At 34.0% G+C, this 17,353-nt stretch overlaps 1 protein-coding gene across 6 annotated transcripts in view; it reads right to left on the bottom strand.

Annotated features, from left to right (window-relative positions):
* The window catches only part of LOC129775968 (active breakpoint cluster region-related protein), a 151,049-nt gene that overhangs the window by 95,295 nt on the left and 38,401 nt on the right, over positions 1–17,353 (bottom strand). For 2 of the 6 annotated variants that reach the window (XM_055781564.1, XM_055781646.1), the window contains exon 2: positions 14,040–14,219. The exons of 3 other annotated variants lie outside the window; for them this stretch is intronic. In XM_055781564.1, the coding sequence (XP_055637539.1) occupies positions 14,040–14,096 (57 nt within the window). In that variant the 5' untranslated portion in view covers positions 14,097–14,219. Of the gene's footprint in view, positions 1–14,039; positions 14,767–17,353 lie in introns of those variants that run through there. One more of the 6 variants, XM_055781481.1, reaches the window with a different exon arrangement.

Here is a 17,353-nt window from a genome sequence, read left to right as displayed (position 1 = left end):
AAAAATTTATTTCGAAAATATTCAAAACTCCGAAAATTAAAAAAATATTAAAATCATAAAGAAAAATTAAATTCTATTGAAATTAAAAAATTAAAAAATCTTAAACTTGAAAAATTAAAAATTTACAAATTCTAAAATTGGAAAACTAATTAAAATTTCAAAATTCTTGAAAAACAAAATTTCATTACTCAAAATTTCATGAAGTGAATAATTGAAAAACTGAAAAATTGAAATTTATTAAATTAGGAAACATAAAAAAATCCAAAATAAAAAAATGTTATTTAGGAGTTAAGGAATTTATATAAAAATTTATTTCGAAAATTCTCAAAACTCCGAAAATTAAAAAAATATTAAAATCATAAAAAAAATTAAATTCTATTGATGATATTAAAAAATCTTAAACTTGAAAAATTTAAAATTTACAAATTCTAAAATTGGAAAACTAATTGAAATTTCAAAATTTTCGAAAAACAAAATTTCATAACTCAAAGTTTCAAGCATAGTTAAATTTTAAATTTTAAATTTCATGTTTTTGAAATGCAAAAATTCTATTTCTCAATTATTCAATAATTTTTCAACTCATCATTTTTTTTTTTCAAATCAAACAATTAAATAAATTATGATTTCAAAATTTTAAAGATTGAAAAAATTAAATATTGAACTCAACAAATATTCAAAAACTAAAAAATTTAAGTTCGAAAAAATCAAAAATTGAAAAATCCTAGGATTAAAGAGGTCAGAAATTTACAAATTCCAAAAAATTAAGAATTAAAAAAAGGAAAAATTGAAAAAAAAACAAACTAAACAAAAAATAAAAAAATATTTAAAAAATCAGAACTTGAGCTGGAGTTTGAGTTTGGGTAGACAGTATCACTGTGAACAACTGAAAAATTTAAATTCATTAAAATAAACATAAAAAAATCAAGAATTAAGGAATTCATTTAAAAATTATCAAAACTTCGAAAATTTTAAAATATTGAAGTTATAAAAATTCTAATTAAAAAAAATCTATTATGAGATTCAAAAATTGAAAAAAGTTGAAAAAAAGTTGAAAAACTAAAAATTTACAAATTCTTAAATAGAAAAACTTGAATTAAAATTCTAAAAATTCCCGTGCTTGAGCTTGGGTAGACTGTACACTTCGTAGTTGCTCTCCGAGATTGACCTGAATCAGCGATATTGCACAAATAACACACTGAATGACGCTTGGGAGTAGCAAACCATTCTCATTGTGCAAGTTTCAGTGATTTGAACTTAAACTTAACCACCATTGACCAAAATAGTCAATAATGACGCCGGCCACGCCCTTGCAGTCACCAGGGGAAGGAAAGGAATGTGAGTATGCTATTTGCCGCCAGAAGGGTCGCCTCTATAGCGTGGTTCCTTAGCGATTATCAAGGAAGTTGTTAATGGTGGGAGGTAAGAATCAGGATTCACTATGGTGAGTGATGTGATTTGGAGTTTATCCATATCTTTCTCCATAACAACCATGGATAACAGGAGTTAAAAAATAATTTAAAAAAATCTGAGATAAAAAGGTTGGAAAATACAAAAACCTAAAATTGACAAGTTCTAATATTAAAGAAAATAAGTAATTGAAAAGGTGAAAATATTAAAAAAATTAAAAGAGAAAAGTCTATAAAAATGAATAATCAAAAATTCAGAAATAATTTTTTTTGTTTTTTTAATTCATTTATTTTTACAGGCTCAGTTACTTAAGTTTAAAGGAGCCGAATTCTTAAATATAATTTTAAAACTATATATATAAACAATTTTCTTACATCTATGGTTAGTAAGGTGGAAAACCGATTACTCGCGGTGTACTCGAGTTTAGGAGGGTGACATATTTTTAGGAGAAGGATGGGATATAAGGAAATTGTAACAATGTTGATGAACACTCAATTTATAAATCTATTCGTATATCTATAGTGTATTTACATTTCAACTTATTCTACTATTTATAGCAAGGGGACGAATTACCCGCAAAGGAAGGAAAGGAGGGTATAAGGATGTAGGGGCAATCACACACGAAGATCTATAGCTTTAAGGAAAACATATATATGGGACATGTTATCAAGGTCTAACCGAGCCAACACATCTCTCACCGGCACATTGGGCTGTCTTCCTCGGGCCCGAAGGGAGTTTTTTAAATTCGATCTGGCGACCAGATACACCTCGCACGACCAAACAATGTGCTCGATGTCGTGATAACCTTGGCCACAAACGCAGAGATTGCTCAAAAATAAAATGTTAAATAAAAAATTTTAAAATCACAATTTGCAATAAATAATTCAATTTGCAATAAATAATTCAAAAATGAAAACAGCAAAAATAAAATCAAAATGAAACAAAAAAAAAAGATAAAATAAATCAAAAATTGACAAATTCGCAGAACACAAAAAATTAAAAATAAAGGAAATAGAAAAAAACTGCAAATATGAAAAGTTATAGAAATATTCAAAAATTTAAAAAAAAATTAAATTCAAAAATTGAAAAAATGTAAAGTTAAAAAAAAAATCTTCGAGAATTTAAAAACTCGGAAATTCAAGGCGCCGGGTGCTACATTGAAAACAAAATTTAAATTCAAGGCGCCGGGTGTTACATTGAAAAATAAATTAAAATTATAGACTTTTTTTTCCAAAAATTCACAACTCAAAATCCAACTGTCTGATTAATATCTTGTGTTCGACAAAGTTGTCGGGAATGCACTACTTCCTATCTATGACTTAAGCGTAACTAAATCTGTGTTGTTCTAGGTAAACAATTTTCGATACTAGATCAGAGGAATGATTAAGCTTCCAAATGGGACTAATTATCACGCTTCGGGATTGGGCTCATTGGAGGAAAAAGGCGTTTGCTTGAACATCAAACGAAATCATAACAAAAATAATTAAAATTTTCGCTGAGACCCTTAGTCGCCAATGTATACACGCAACGCTGATTTACGGGCGCGCGCTTCTCAGATGCTTCTTTTGAGGAGCATTCTTCGAAGCACGGGGGATCCTACCGGGAACCGAGCAAAGTTTTGATGCGTATCGCACCTTTCGTCGAAAGGTTTACTCCGTATTAGGGGGTGGCTCATAATCATGTTCGATATCAATTTTAAAACAAGTAATTTAAAATTTATTGTTTGTTGGATTTTATACAATATCGAGCAAAAGTATTCGCGAGTGCGTTGTTCCGCCTGAAGGGATTCTTCAGAAGCAGAAAGTTTTCCCCACCTTTAGGGGAATAGCTTCAGCATAAAAAAATCCGACCCAACATCATGGTGAGCATGCATATGCGCATCATGATTTATCGAGCGGCTGGAGCTGAACGAAGAAAGCTTTTTCATCGTAATTTTTTTTTGTTTTGAATTTAGCTGCCCCCGATGCGTTATTACACACGCTTGGTGGAGGCATTGGACTATTTCAATGTGAGCATTAAATCCGTTGATATGCTTCTCTCCGCTGGGTTTAGGTGTGTAGCGCATTGGTCGATGATGATTAATCTCTTCATGCGTTGGGAAAGCGTGAATTAGCAAATGACCAACACAAACGTGATTCCAGCGAATTGACAAACTGTCCAAGTGGAATAAGGTGGATGAGTGCTGTGGGGATTTTCGCGCTGTCTCGCATCGTTGCTCCCGTTTGTGTTCCGAATAATCATCGATTAGCCTCTGTTGCTCCTAATGGATGGTGAATCATTTGGGTTATAACTTTATGACGATCATATGATAATCGTATAATGTTCTGTTCATTCACAAGGAAGTTGTTTCATGTTCAAAAATCAAAATCCATCCCGCGCCGACACTCTGTGTGTGTTTATGGCTTATTAACCTCGATTTTTCTTCCCTCAGGGTTCTCCGCTAATCTGATTCCACAGAAAGCGAGAATTTCGAGCCAAGTACCGAGACGATCCCTGTGTTTCTGACACAGAGCACAGTTTCATAACTCGATGACGACGAAAGATGATTGCTTCCATGCGAATCGACATAATGAGAAAACGTAATGAGGAAAACGAAACACAGACAAACAATTCATAATAATAAATAAACTCTTCCAGTGTGAATACAGTATAGAGCAAACAGAAGAAAAAAAAGACAGAAACGGCAAAACAAACAAACCCAGTCACCCGATTGCAATGATCGCGGGGATTTTAAACTCGTGCTCGAAAGGATTGGATTTACGATGACACGTTGACGTTTGAGACACACGGAGAAAGACTTATTCTAAAGCTGGCAACACCAACTAAGAGAAATGTCATCACTGTTATATTTCAGAAATCGAAAAAATGCCAACCATGAGGTGGGGTACACTCAGTTTAGCGGGGGATAAATTCAATAGGCAGCATCCAGGGCAATGAAAGCAATAATAAAAAAAAAGATAATAAAAATATTAATAACAAAGCGCAACGCGATGGGGAGAAGCAGCGCACAAATTCCCCACGTTAACCTCGATTTTATGAAACAATCGCTAATTTTGTTTCCCTTTCGTTCGACATTGCTATACACTGCTTGTTCGATTTTAGCAACACGTCAAAATACTAAATATTGCCAAAATCAAACCGTAATAACACCAGAAACGGATATCGGGTAAAAATTCACGAATTAACGAATGGCACAGTTTGGTTTTTGCTGCTTCAAAATTTCGTGTAGCCAAAATCGAGCGGGTACTGTACCGACAGTCTGATTTTTGAGATTTGTGCGCTTCACTTTGAAGCGCCTTTTCTGTCCGTGGAATCACGCTTGCCCAAATTGTATGATGTTTTATGGCTTCTCTATACAAAATGAAATGAAAGCACCAAAGCCACAATTGGGAGCAGAGAACTGAAAACAAAATTTCGGTGGCATAATAGTGCGAAAGTTATAGACGTTTCGCCCGAAACTAAAGATTGTGATTTCAATCTTTGAAGGTACGCCCCAAAAGCAAAAGTATGGCTCAAAAATATAGCGCATGTATTATATCACGATAATTAGATCATGATCATGATCGGAAGGGAATCCAATCGCTTTGTTTTTGATAGCCACACAACAAGTTGGATCTCGTGGGTAGCGCGATTAAGCAGAACAACCGCTACCGCTACTTTTCAACATGCGAAATTAAGTGAGTGAATAATACAATCTTCTTTTCCTGTTTCCTGCTTCGGGGCAGTGCTTCCTACGGAAGAATTAACTAATACATTAAACCGTAGATTCAAAGATTTTTTTATTGCACATTAGCTTTTATCTGTTTTATAGCGAATATACATTATATTGAAAGGTAGAGAGCGTTCTTGCTATCCGAGAAACATGCACAGCCTATGAAGCGTGTTCGTGAGCTGTACATTGAATGTTGGCAATAAATCACTATCCAAACATTATAGAGAGCGAGCTGTCCAACGATATTTCAGAGTCCGAAAAAAAAAGGAAACGGTATCCTTCTTTTTAGGCGTACGATTACGTCTTTCGGGGACATATATTATGTCAAATATATACCGGGAATTTATAATTTTAAATCTTCCCGATGAACACTTTTATTTATTTTTCTGAGTTGGTACTACTGTCGGTGGTCTTAATGCCAATTTTGAGTGCGATGTGTCATTTAGTTTGTTTCAAGTCTCATCAAGTACAAGTTAACATTTTTTGCTCGGCGATTTTTGATATGGATAATTCTATTGGTAAAAAATATTGTGTAAAACCAACACGGGTGCATGAATGATATATGGCATTCAAGGACGACCGAGAAGAGATGAACAATTTGCCACATCAAGTACAACCATCCACCTCTTCAACTGATGAAAACATCGACAAAATAAAATAAGTAAAAAAAACTTTTCAAGTTAAACGATTTAATTGTGATTAAACATAATAATGTACTAAAAGCTAGAAAATAATTGAATCGTTTGTTTGAGAAACCCCATAAACGCGACTTTTATCAAAATTGACTTTTTGGCAGATTTTGAGTCCTTGAGGGTACCTACATCGACTATCAAAATTCCAGATGCCGTAAGAAGCATCCGCAACTCAACTAAATCGAAATGTTTTCTGATGATGATAAACAGCCCCATTCTTGGTATGAACATTATGCACATTAAAAGTACATAAAGTAAAATTAAATTACTTCAAACCGCTAAATTTACCACAGATTTCTCGTTTTTTTAGAAATCCCCTAAGTCCATCAACTTTAAAACGTTATATTTTGAGCTTAAACTGTTATATTGATGAAATAGTGGTTTCACATTGTATGCTTCGGGTGCAATAACCGAACCTGATACCAACAAATAGGAGGACCTGGTCAAAATTATAAGAAAAATAGTTTTTGGTCGTTTTCTCGCAAGTGCGTCAAATGGACTTATGGGGTTTCTCAAACAAACGATTCAATTAGGCAAGTAGCAGTTAGCAGTTATCACACCTCTCCTTCATTAGTCTAGGGCATTGATAGAACTAAAATAAAATCGTAGGTATTTCTTCACAATAAAACTGTTGTACTGTATTCTATCAGTCAAATCATTTCATTTGATACCGATATTGAGTGGATTGCAAAAAAATACATAATGTGTTCTCCAAGTCAAGTTCGTTCATTTGATACACATATCTCAATCAACCTTTTTTTGGGATGATATGGAATCCGCTATTTTGTAGCGGCGGCCAAATTGGATTTTTCAAGATAAGCAGTTTTAAAATGACAGCAGAGATAAAGGTGTTTTATAAATTCGGTCAGTTCCTATTGGTCAAATTTCTATTAATTTGGGACAACCCTGCAGACATACAAACAGATCAAGCTAAATAAAACCGTTTAGTAAAGTAATTTGCTATTTTGTGATTGCAGTCATCTTGGATTTTTCATGATCTACTGTGATCTACTATTCAAGCCCTTTCATTTGATACCCATATTAATTGGATTTTAAGCAAATATATAGCGCGTTATTTGGTAGCGGCAGTCAACTTGGATTTGCATTTTTCATAAATAACTGTGTTCTACTAGTTAAACCCTTTCATTTGATACCCATATTAATCGGGTTTTGAGAAAATATGTAGCCCTCCATTTGGTAGTGGCAGCCATCTTGGAGTTGCATTTTTCATAAATAACAGTGTTCTACTTGTCAAGCCCTTTCATTTGATACCCATATTAATGAAGTTTTGAGAAAATATATAGTCCGCCGTTTTGTAGTGGCAGCCATCTTGGGTTTGTATTTTTCATAAATAACTGTGTCAAGCCCTTTCATTTGACACCCATATTGATGGGGTTTTGACATAATATGTAGTCCGCCATTTGGTAGTGGTAGCCATCTTGGATTTACATTTTTCATAAATAACTGTATTCTACTAGCCAAGCCCTTTCATTTGATACCCATAATAATGAAGTTTTGAGAAAACATATAGTCCGCCATTTTGTAGCGCGCAGCCATCTTGAGTTTGTATTTTTCATAAATAACTGTGTTCTACTAGTGAAGCCCTTTCATTTGATACCCATATTAATCGGGTTTTGAGAAAATATATAGCCCGCCATTTGGTAGTGGCAGCCATCTTGGATTTGCATTTTTCATAAATAACTGTGTTCTACTAGTTAAACCCTTTCATTTGATACCCATATTAATCGGGTTTTGAGAAAATATGTAGCCCTCCATTTGGTAGTGGCAGCCATCTTGGAGTTGCATTTTTCATAAATAACAGTGTTCTACTTGTCAAGCCCTTTCATTTGATACCCATATTAATGAAGTATTGAGAAAATATATAGTCCGCCGTTTTGTAGTGGCAGCCATCTTGGGTTTGCATTTTTCATAAATAACTGTGTCAAGCCCTTTCATTTGACACCCATATTGACGGGGTTTTGACATAATATGTAGTCCGCCATTTGGTAGTGGTAGCCATCTTGGATTTGCATTTTTCATGAATAACTGTGTTCTACTAGTCAAGCCCTTTCATTTGATATCCATATTAATGAGGTTTTGAGAAAATATGTAGTCCACCATTTTGTAGTGGCAGCCATCTTGGATTTACATTTTTCATAAATAACTGTATTCTAGTAGCCAAGCCCTTTAATTTGATACCCATAATAATGAAGTTTTGAGAAAATATATAGTCCGCCATTTTGTAGCGCGCAGCCATCTTGAGTTTGTATTTTTCATAAATAACTGTGTTCTACTAGTGAAGCCCTTTCATTTGATACCCATATTGGATTTGCATTTTTCATGAATAACCGTACTCTACTAGTCAAGCCCTTTCATTTGATACCCATATTAATGAGGTTTTGAGAAAATATATAGTCCGCCATTTTGTAGTGGCAGCCATCTTGGATTTGTATTTTTCATAAATAACTGTGTTCTACTAGTGAAGCCGTTTCATTTGATACCTATATTGTTGGGGTTTTGGAAAACCCATATCGATGAGGTTTTGAGAAAATATGTGGTCCGCCATTTTGTAGCGGCCGTCATCTTGGATTTTCAAGATCATGAAATACGCAGTTTTATAATGACTACAGAGATAAAGGTGTGTTCCAAATTTCAGATCAATCGGTCAACAAGAAAAGGGGTCAAATTTCTATTAATGTGGTACAGCACTACAGACAAACATGCTACAAAACATACAAACATACAGATTATATGACAAGCTAAATAAAACCGTTTCAAAAGCAGTGGTGCTCGGAAACGGTGTATTAAGTTTGAGAGAGCTAGCCCGTGGAGTTAATATCTCTCACAAGACTATTCGTCATTTTTTGGTTGATGATCGAGAAAAGTCGCAGTTTTCACCACTTTTTTCCAACACAAAAATTCATAACTTTAGAACTACTATACCGATTCAGATGATTGACATTGAAACCATTGACATTGAATTGAAACCAATGAGCTAGTCTTGTTTAAAAAAATACTTGACCTAGAAAAAAATAGAATTTTGTTTTCGAAAAAGAAAAAAGAATTGTGATTATTTTTCATAGTTTACATGGTTTCGGGACCAAGGGCGCCATATTTTTTCATATTTTTTCTTGAAAGTTGAGCGTTTTTCACATATCAGAGAGGTGTTTTTTTCGGTTTTGAGCTATGATTTTTCGAAGTAACATGTTTTCAGTTTTCGTTAAATAATTCTATGCGACTAGACTACATCTATGCGACAAGAATCCAATTTTAACTCTAACTTAACTAAGACTCTTTGAAAATACATATGTGGATTATTTAAATCGGGCCAGGAGTTCAAAAGTTATAAATTTTTGAATAATGACATGTCATTTTCACAAATTTTAAATGTTATAAATTTTTAACTTTTGGAATTCTCACTTTTCGGGACTTTTGAATTTTGAATAAACCGATGATTGACATATCAAAAACCGTACCGTACGAAACTGTCGGTCGATGAATTTTCTGCAGTCTGTGGAGGCTCTTAATGTATGAGCACAACAAAATAAGACTCGTTGCCCACTGTCGTCATTGCCGCCGCTGCCAATTCTGTCACTACTGGTAGCATCTGGTACTGCTACCGCTACATGCAAGAACGATAGCCTTAGCATCTGAGCTCTGCTTCTCGGATAGGAAATGAATGATGTTTTCGGAGAGCAACTGCCAAATTTATTTGATTTGACTGGCGGAAGAATCACAAGGGGAGGGGCTTACGATGCAATGTTTTGCTTGTATTCAAATTATATTCCGCTGTTACTCTGGTTGCTCTTTTTGGACGGAACCATTTGAGAAGCACAAATTGGACCAATCAAAACGTAGTACAATAGCGCATTTGGACAATGCTTGACATTTGAAAAATATTCAATTGTTTGTCTCAAGAAAATCAAGTTGTTGTTCATTGTGATAAATGCCTAGAAATATTTCCTATCAATTGATACAAACATTTTTGCGATCTATTAAGAAATGCTCGAGTTATAAGCGTTTGAAATCTTTCAATTTTTCCTAATTGTACAGTGCCTAGATTTTCATTTTTTCAGCTATATCTTCTGGTTAGACGTAGTCGTACGTCAAAAAATCATTTTAAGGCGGGGCAAAGTATTTAATAGAAATGTTTCCTTCTATAAGCATGAGCTGTTCTTTGGTGTTTATTTGTTTATTATCAAAATTCAATAATTTTCCTAAATTATTCCGTTGTTGACAAATGAACTGTTCTTTAACGACGCTCCTAAAAATAACATTTCCCAAAGAAATAATCCGCAAATCCAGAAAATCCAAGCCGCATACACCTTTAGTTTTCCACAATACAGAAGAATACAGCTCTGCATACAGCAACTGATTTTTTGGACCAACGGTTAACTTTGAAAAATCATAAGAATAAAAAATATCGCCTCTCTGATTTTTGGATATGTTCTGTAAAAAAAACCTCAGCTTTAAAAAAAATAATAAATAAAAAAATCGCGCCATTGGTCCCAAAACCATGTAAACCATAAAAAACAAAAACAGTCAATAATAACGGAAACAAAATCAAATGTCAAGGGAGTGTAGTATTTTTTGATAAAAGACTAGTTCATTGGTTTCAATTTGATAAGTTGATCGTCTAAATCGGTCCAGTAGTTCAAAAGTAATGAATTTTCTAAAAAAGTCATTTTGGAAAAGTGGAAAAAATTGATTTTTTGAACTACCCTAAAACGGAAATAGGCACCCTAATGAAAAATTAAAAAATGGCTCTGATATTTTGCGATGAACAACAAAAGTACCAATTTTAACGAGAATCTGAGAACTACTATATCGGTTTTGCACCGCAATGGCAATATATAAAATATATTTTTTTAAGTTTTTTTTTTAATTTTGAATGTTTAAAATTTTTAATTTAATAAACATTTTTTGAATTCAACTCAAATTAATGAAAATGTCATTTGTTCCAAACTAATTGTTTTTCACTGTTTTGAATTGTAAATTTTTCGAATTTTCAATCATTTTATTTAATTTTTTTCATGTCTCCTTTTTTCTTTGAGTATTGAATCTTTAGAATTTTCAGTTTTTCTTAAGTTTCAATTGTGTTAACTCCCTCACCTGCAAAATCGAGTCTCACTCGTTGGACACTTGCATATCATTAGGCGCTAAGACGCTCAGCAGAGTAGTACAGTTACTCGATGCGTCGAATTTGGTCCGCTCGTTTGGAAATTCAATCATACACTAAGGGGTTGATTTTGATTTTTTTGATTTTTAATTTGCAGTTTTTAGATTTTGGAGATTTCAGTCTTTCGGATTTAATTTTTTTTTCAATTTCAAATTTTTGGAATTTCAATCTTCATTTTTTTCGGACTCAATTATATACACTTTTGTATTCAATTAATTACAGTTTGAAAAAAAAATTTTTTTTTGTATTTTAAATATGACTTATTTCAAGAAAAAAATTAATATTATAAAGTTAAGGTGAAATTCAATTGGCTATTATAAGTACAGTAGAGTAAAAATCGTGATTTTTGAAGATTTTGCTGAATTCTCGCCAGGAACAGTTTATATTGCAGCGGAATTAAGAAAGATAGAAATTGGGTGTCAAAGAACAAATTATAAAACAGTTTAAGAGCATCAATTTGGTTAATATAAACAATCAAGTTTATTATGAATTTTTTGGAATAAAATAAATAATAACACCTTCAAAATCAGTATCTTTAAAGTTTTTCATTTCCAAAATGTTATGTTGCACAATTATATCCGATACTAAATTTTCTCACCTTTCAAATGGTGTCCAAAGAATCATCCTCATAGCTTACTTCTTGAAGTAGAGTCAGTTTCAGGCTCTCAGTCCCCGGAACTACAAAAAAGTTCAATAACTCCGTCATTGTTGAAATTTAACCATTAAAAAGAAGCTTTTTTGCATCAAATTTGATCACCTATCATCTCCTGAGAGATTTTGGATAATTTGTTTATTTTTAAATGAGAAAGGTGTTTTCTCACTTTAAGGGGATGAAACAAAAATTAAATTCTTCTTTTATATTCAAAAAATATATATATGCATAAAAAACAAATTAAAAAATATATATTTTTTGATTCTGTTATATACAGGATTCGATTATATACAGTGAAAAGAATTCAAAGACTGTATATAATCAAGTCCGACCCTGTATTAAAATATTCATTTGAATTTTGAATTTTTCGATATTATTTTTTGACGTAGGATTACGTCTTTTACTTCTATATAGGGGGGTTACTCTACGAAAAATGTAACGAAGCGATTGAAAGAGGTATGTTTTGCGAGCGAATGAAAAGGTAACTCATGTATTATGCATTCTTTTTTAAGCTTGGTTCCCGTGAATGTTGTATGTAAAACAAAATCGTCAAAATCAAACTAATTAGACATCCAGTTGATGTGTAGGAATCAGGGTGATGTGGATAGTGGAGTGGCTATGGGGCAATTCCATAGAAAATATGTATGACCGCTATCGTTATTGCCACCGGTACCAATTCTGCCCCTACTGTAGCTTCTGCTATTGCTATCGCTACATGCAAGAACGATGGCCTTAGCATATAAGCTCTGCTTCTTGGATAGAAAATTAATTATGTTTTCGGAAAGTAACTGCCAAATTCATCAAGGGGAGGGGCCTACGATGCAATGTTTCGCTTGTATTCAAATTATATTCCGCTGTTGGTCTGGTTGCTTCTTTTGGTCGAAACCATTCGAGGAGCACAATTTGGACCAATCAAAACGTGGTTCAAAAGTGAATTTGGACAATGCTTGACATTTGAAAAATATTCAATTGTTTGTCTCAAGAAAATAAAATTGGTGGTCATTGTGATATAGATGCCTAGAAATGTTCCCTATCAATTGATACAAACATTTTTGTGATCTATCAAGAAATGCTCGAGTTATAAGCGTTCGAAATCTTTCAATTTTTCCTTTTTTGAGCTGTTCTTTGGCGTTTATTTGTTTAATATTAAAATTCAAACCGGAAACAATGCTCGAATTCACGAAGGGTGAATTCGATCTTAGACTGTTGATATTTTCAAGGGGGCAAAGAACCTCTGGTGACGTTTCCTCTGGCATGAAAATAAATCTGTGGATCTCGAGACACATTTCGGTAAATCTGAATGATTGTAATCGTCTCCCTAGTGATTTGCACTCAAAATGACGGAAATAGGCCGACTAATGACGAGCAAGACAAAACAAATCTTCTCGTTCTATTCATATGTGATCGAAATCTGGCCTTGCAGACCCAGTATGGGATCGAACCAGTGCCCTTGGGTGCCGTTTTCGTAGAAGTTCGACAGACATACTCGCCCGCGCGTGTAAACAAGGGAAAATTTGTATCTTCTCGAACTGTTTCCATAGGGGGAGTGTGATATTTTCCACCTTGTCAACATTTGAATAAACAGTAAGGGGACGGCGGTTAAGTCCGCTCTCTGAGCGCACACACATGCGCGCGTAATCTTTGGATAAACAACGACGCTCCATCAACGCTGCCACAGTGGCTTCAAGTTTCCACGGAACTTAGATAAACTCGCACATCACAGCAGCAGCAGCAAAAACAACTCGTCGTTAACTGTCACGACCCCATTTTCTCAAGTTTTCTCGCAAGCGCTGCTCCATCCCCACCACAAAGATGTTGTTGGCAGCACTAACTCCACGCTAGAGGCTGCCACCGAAGCTAATAACGCCCAAAGTGTCATTATACACGGTACATTACTGTTTGTATAAACCTAGAACTGCCAGCGAGAACTTGGGCTAGGAAAATAACAACATGAAGAAAAAAAAAATGAAGGAACACAACCTCCTCGACGATGGGAAGTTCATACGAAACTGTTTTTCTCTTATCAAAAACTTCGGTTCTCGTGCATCAGGTGCACCACTTAAGGGGAAACGACTGTATGACGACGGGAGAAAATGCACAACATTTCCTGAATATTTCATTTCCGATGAGCGTGTGTGAAGACGTCGTTGTGTGTGGGTGCATTTGGCTATCCTTGGCTGAGATTGCCGTGATCAGTGGGGTGTGAAATTGTTTTGAAATTGAGCTCACTGCTCCGAGGAGGTAAGGAGGAGGCCGTTGTACGCTCATGAGTCGAGTTGTAAGTTGTTGTTGTTAACAACAGTCTGCGAACTTTTCAAACGATGTAACTTTGTGTTCGGGTTTGATAAATGGTTGAGATAGCTGACAGGTTTCCAAGTGCATTTAACGGTTGCTTACCCTGGAGGTCCAAATCTTGATCTTATCCGAGACGGATGCTGTCCTGGACGACTTCATGAAAGCGAACGAACACAGCTGATGTTTCGTGCACTAAACGTCAACAATCGTGGATGCTACCAGGTGGGGGGGGGCTCTGTTTTATCACACCGCAGGATTAAAACTGTACTCACAACTCACACACTGAATGAATGGAGTATTGGTAAACAATTGAATGAACTGCGAGAAATTGCAAACCGATCGGGGCGAGATAAAGTTAATAGCTAATCGCACACTTTTTCTACGATTCTCGAACGCTCTGGCACACGTTATAACAACAACAGTGTATACTCTTCTAACAACGCGCTCACAACACAGCACCGGATAATTTTCGCTCAATTGAACTTGATTACATATAGCGTTTGCGTTTTATTTTGCTTTGGAGAATCTTCACGCTCCGCGTTCTGCCCGTCGATACATAACAATATATCGGGTGCACACACTATTCGTCACAGTAGCGGAAAAAACACGTCATGTACAACACCACACAACGAACCAATCCCGTACAGGACCGTCTTCGTGTGTTAATGAATATCAATTATCCGGTAGTGAGGTGATGAAACGCACGCATACACCCACATTCACACACACGTTCTCGGCGATATTCCAGTGCCAGTGCGGCGCTGCGCTAATGAAGAAAACAAAATCAGTCACTGCACAATCAGAGATACCGAGCAACTCCCCTTCTTTGTGATTAGATGGCTTAGCAGCGCGGGTTACCATCCCGGAAGGGACCGAATATTTGTCAACAACGCGCGAGAGTTCAAACGACGAAACGTAATGAAATAACTATTTCCACTTCCACTGGACGGGGATTGTAGTCGTAGTAAATCATGGATAACAACATCTCCTCGTTTTCACCGCTGATAACAAAAGTTGCTCCGACGACACACGCGGATAAAGTCACACGAGGTTTATATAAAAAAAAATGGGGGTTTGCATGGATGACACGACTCGCTTGGCTGAATATGGTGGCTTTACCGATTTAGCAGTGCTCTGAAGGACGAGGGGTCCGCCGATCGACCGATCGGTTCGCGGAAATGTCGTATGTTAGCAACGCTTGCAATTGAATGGCGTACAACACCAAAACGTAGTGCAGTTCATTTGATTGAAGTGCCAACACACAATATTTTTTTCAATTAAAAAAAGCAGAATTTTGTATCGGAAGTTTTCCATTTGCGAAAGTTTTATTACATTATTTTTTCTAAAGAACTGATAGCCCTTGTTTGCTCATCTAGGCCCACAAAAAATGGGTGGGTTATATCTATGATATCAAACGGCATGCGTTGAAAGGGCCTGGCCGGGTAAGGGAGTAAAAAGTGCCCCCAAACCAAATCACTAGCTGTATGGCAAATATTGTAAAGGATATTAAATAAGTAATTTTGGCGGTTTATTTGAACCCCTATGTGAACACCCTCAAAAGATCCGAGATAAAAATTTAAAAAAAATACTGAATGTGCATCTTACTACGGTGTATCAAGAAAAATTATCAAAAAAAAAAATTTCATCAAAAATTGTAGTACCAAAAAAATATTGAAATTTTGAAATTATTTTTTTAGATTTAGAGATTCAGTACTACTCTAATTAATATTTAAATGTGTTTCTACGGCTTTTCTAGATATGTGTGATTTTTTTTCTGATTTTTTTCAGTGTTGCGCGGTATCAAAAAATATTTTCTTTATATTTCCAAAGAGTGGTTAGGTAAGGGAGTAAAAAGTGCCCCCAAACCAAATCACTAGCTGTATGACAAATATTGTAAAGGATATTAAATAAGAAATTTTGGTGGTTTATTTGAACCCCTATGTGGTTTGAAATAGGATCTATAGTGAAAAACGTACTTTTTCGTTTATTTCATCCTCAATAGATCTGAGATAAAAACTTGAAAAAATACTGAATGTACATCTTACCACGGTGTATCAAGAAAAATTATCAAAAAAAATTTCATCAAAAATTTTAGTACTAAAAAAAATATTTAAATTCTGAAAAAAAAATTTTTTGGGATTTAGAGATTCAGTACTACTCTAATTCATATTTAAATGTGCTCTTACGGCTTTTCTAGATTGATAAATATCTTCAAACTGTTTTTTTAAATATCTAATAATAAAAAAAAAATTTAAAAAAAAATACACAGCACAAAAAAATGTTATAGATTTTCTGGCATTTCGAAATTTTGAAAAAAAATATAACTTTGAGACCCACTCCTGCTAAAATTTTTATTTAAATGCGTTCGTATGTGTTTTTTTTCTACATGTGGCGTAATTTTTCCTGAATTTTGAAGAGCATTGTGTGACACAAAAATAATTTTCTTCATCGTCTGCATTATTATTTTTATTTTTGTGTTAACGATTATTTTATTGTATTCGTGGTTTTCATGTGAAAGATTAAAATAAAAAAAAACAAATCGGATTTGTGGTCTCAAAGTTATATTTTTTTTCAAAATTTCGAAATGCCAGAAAATCTATAACATTTTTTTGTACTGTGTATTATTTTTTTTATTATTATATATTTGAAAAAAAAACAGCTTGAAGATATTTATCAATCTAGAAAATCCGTAAGATCACATTTAAATATGAATTAGAGTAGTACTGAATCTCTAAATCCCAAAGAAAAATTTTCAAAATTTGAATATTTTTTTTAGTACTAAATTTTTTGATGAAATATTTTTTTGATAATTTTTCTTGATACATGGTGGTAAGATGTACATTCAGTATTTTTTTCAAATTTTTATCTCGGATCTATTGAGGATGGCGTGAAATAAACGAAAAAGTACGTTTTTCACTATAGATCCTACGTCAAACCACATAGGGGTTCAAATAAACCGCCAAAATTTCTTATTTAATATCCTTTACAATATTTGACTTACAGCTAGTGATTTGGTTTGGGGGCACTTTTTACTCCCTTACCTAACCACTCTTTGGAAATATAAAAAAAAAATTTTTTGATACCGCGCAACACTGAAAAAAATCTGAAAAAAATCACACATATCTAGAAAAGCCGTAGAAACACTTTAAATTATGAATTAGAGTAGTACTGAATCTCTAAATCCCAAAAAAAAAATTTCAAAATTTCAATTTTTTTTAGTACTAAAATTTTTAATGAATTTTTTTTTTGATATTTTTTTTTTGATACACCGTAGTAAGATGCACATTCAGTATTTTTTTCAAATTTTTATCTCGGATCTTTTGAGGATGGCGTGAAATAATCGAAAAAGTACGTTTTTCACTATAGATCCTACGTCAAACCACATAGGGGTTCTAATAAACCACCAAAATTTCTTA

Source organism: Toxorhynchites rutilus, chromosome 1 (assembly GCF_029784135.1).
Source record: "Toxorhynchites rutilus septentrionalis strain SRP chromosome 1, ASM2978413v1, whole genome shotgun sequence".
In the NCBI taxonomy this organism is placed as follows: Eukaryota; Metazoa; Arthropoda; class Insecta; order Diptera; family Culicidae; genus Toxorhynchites; species Toxorhynchites rutilus.
This window is presented reverse-complemented; position numbering and strand designations above follow the sequence as displayed.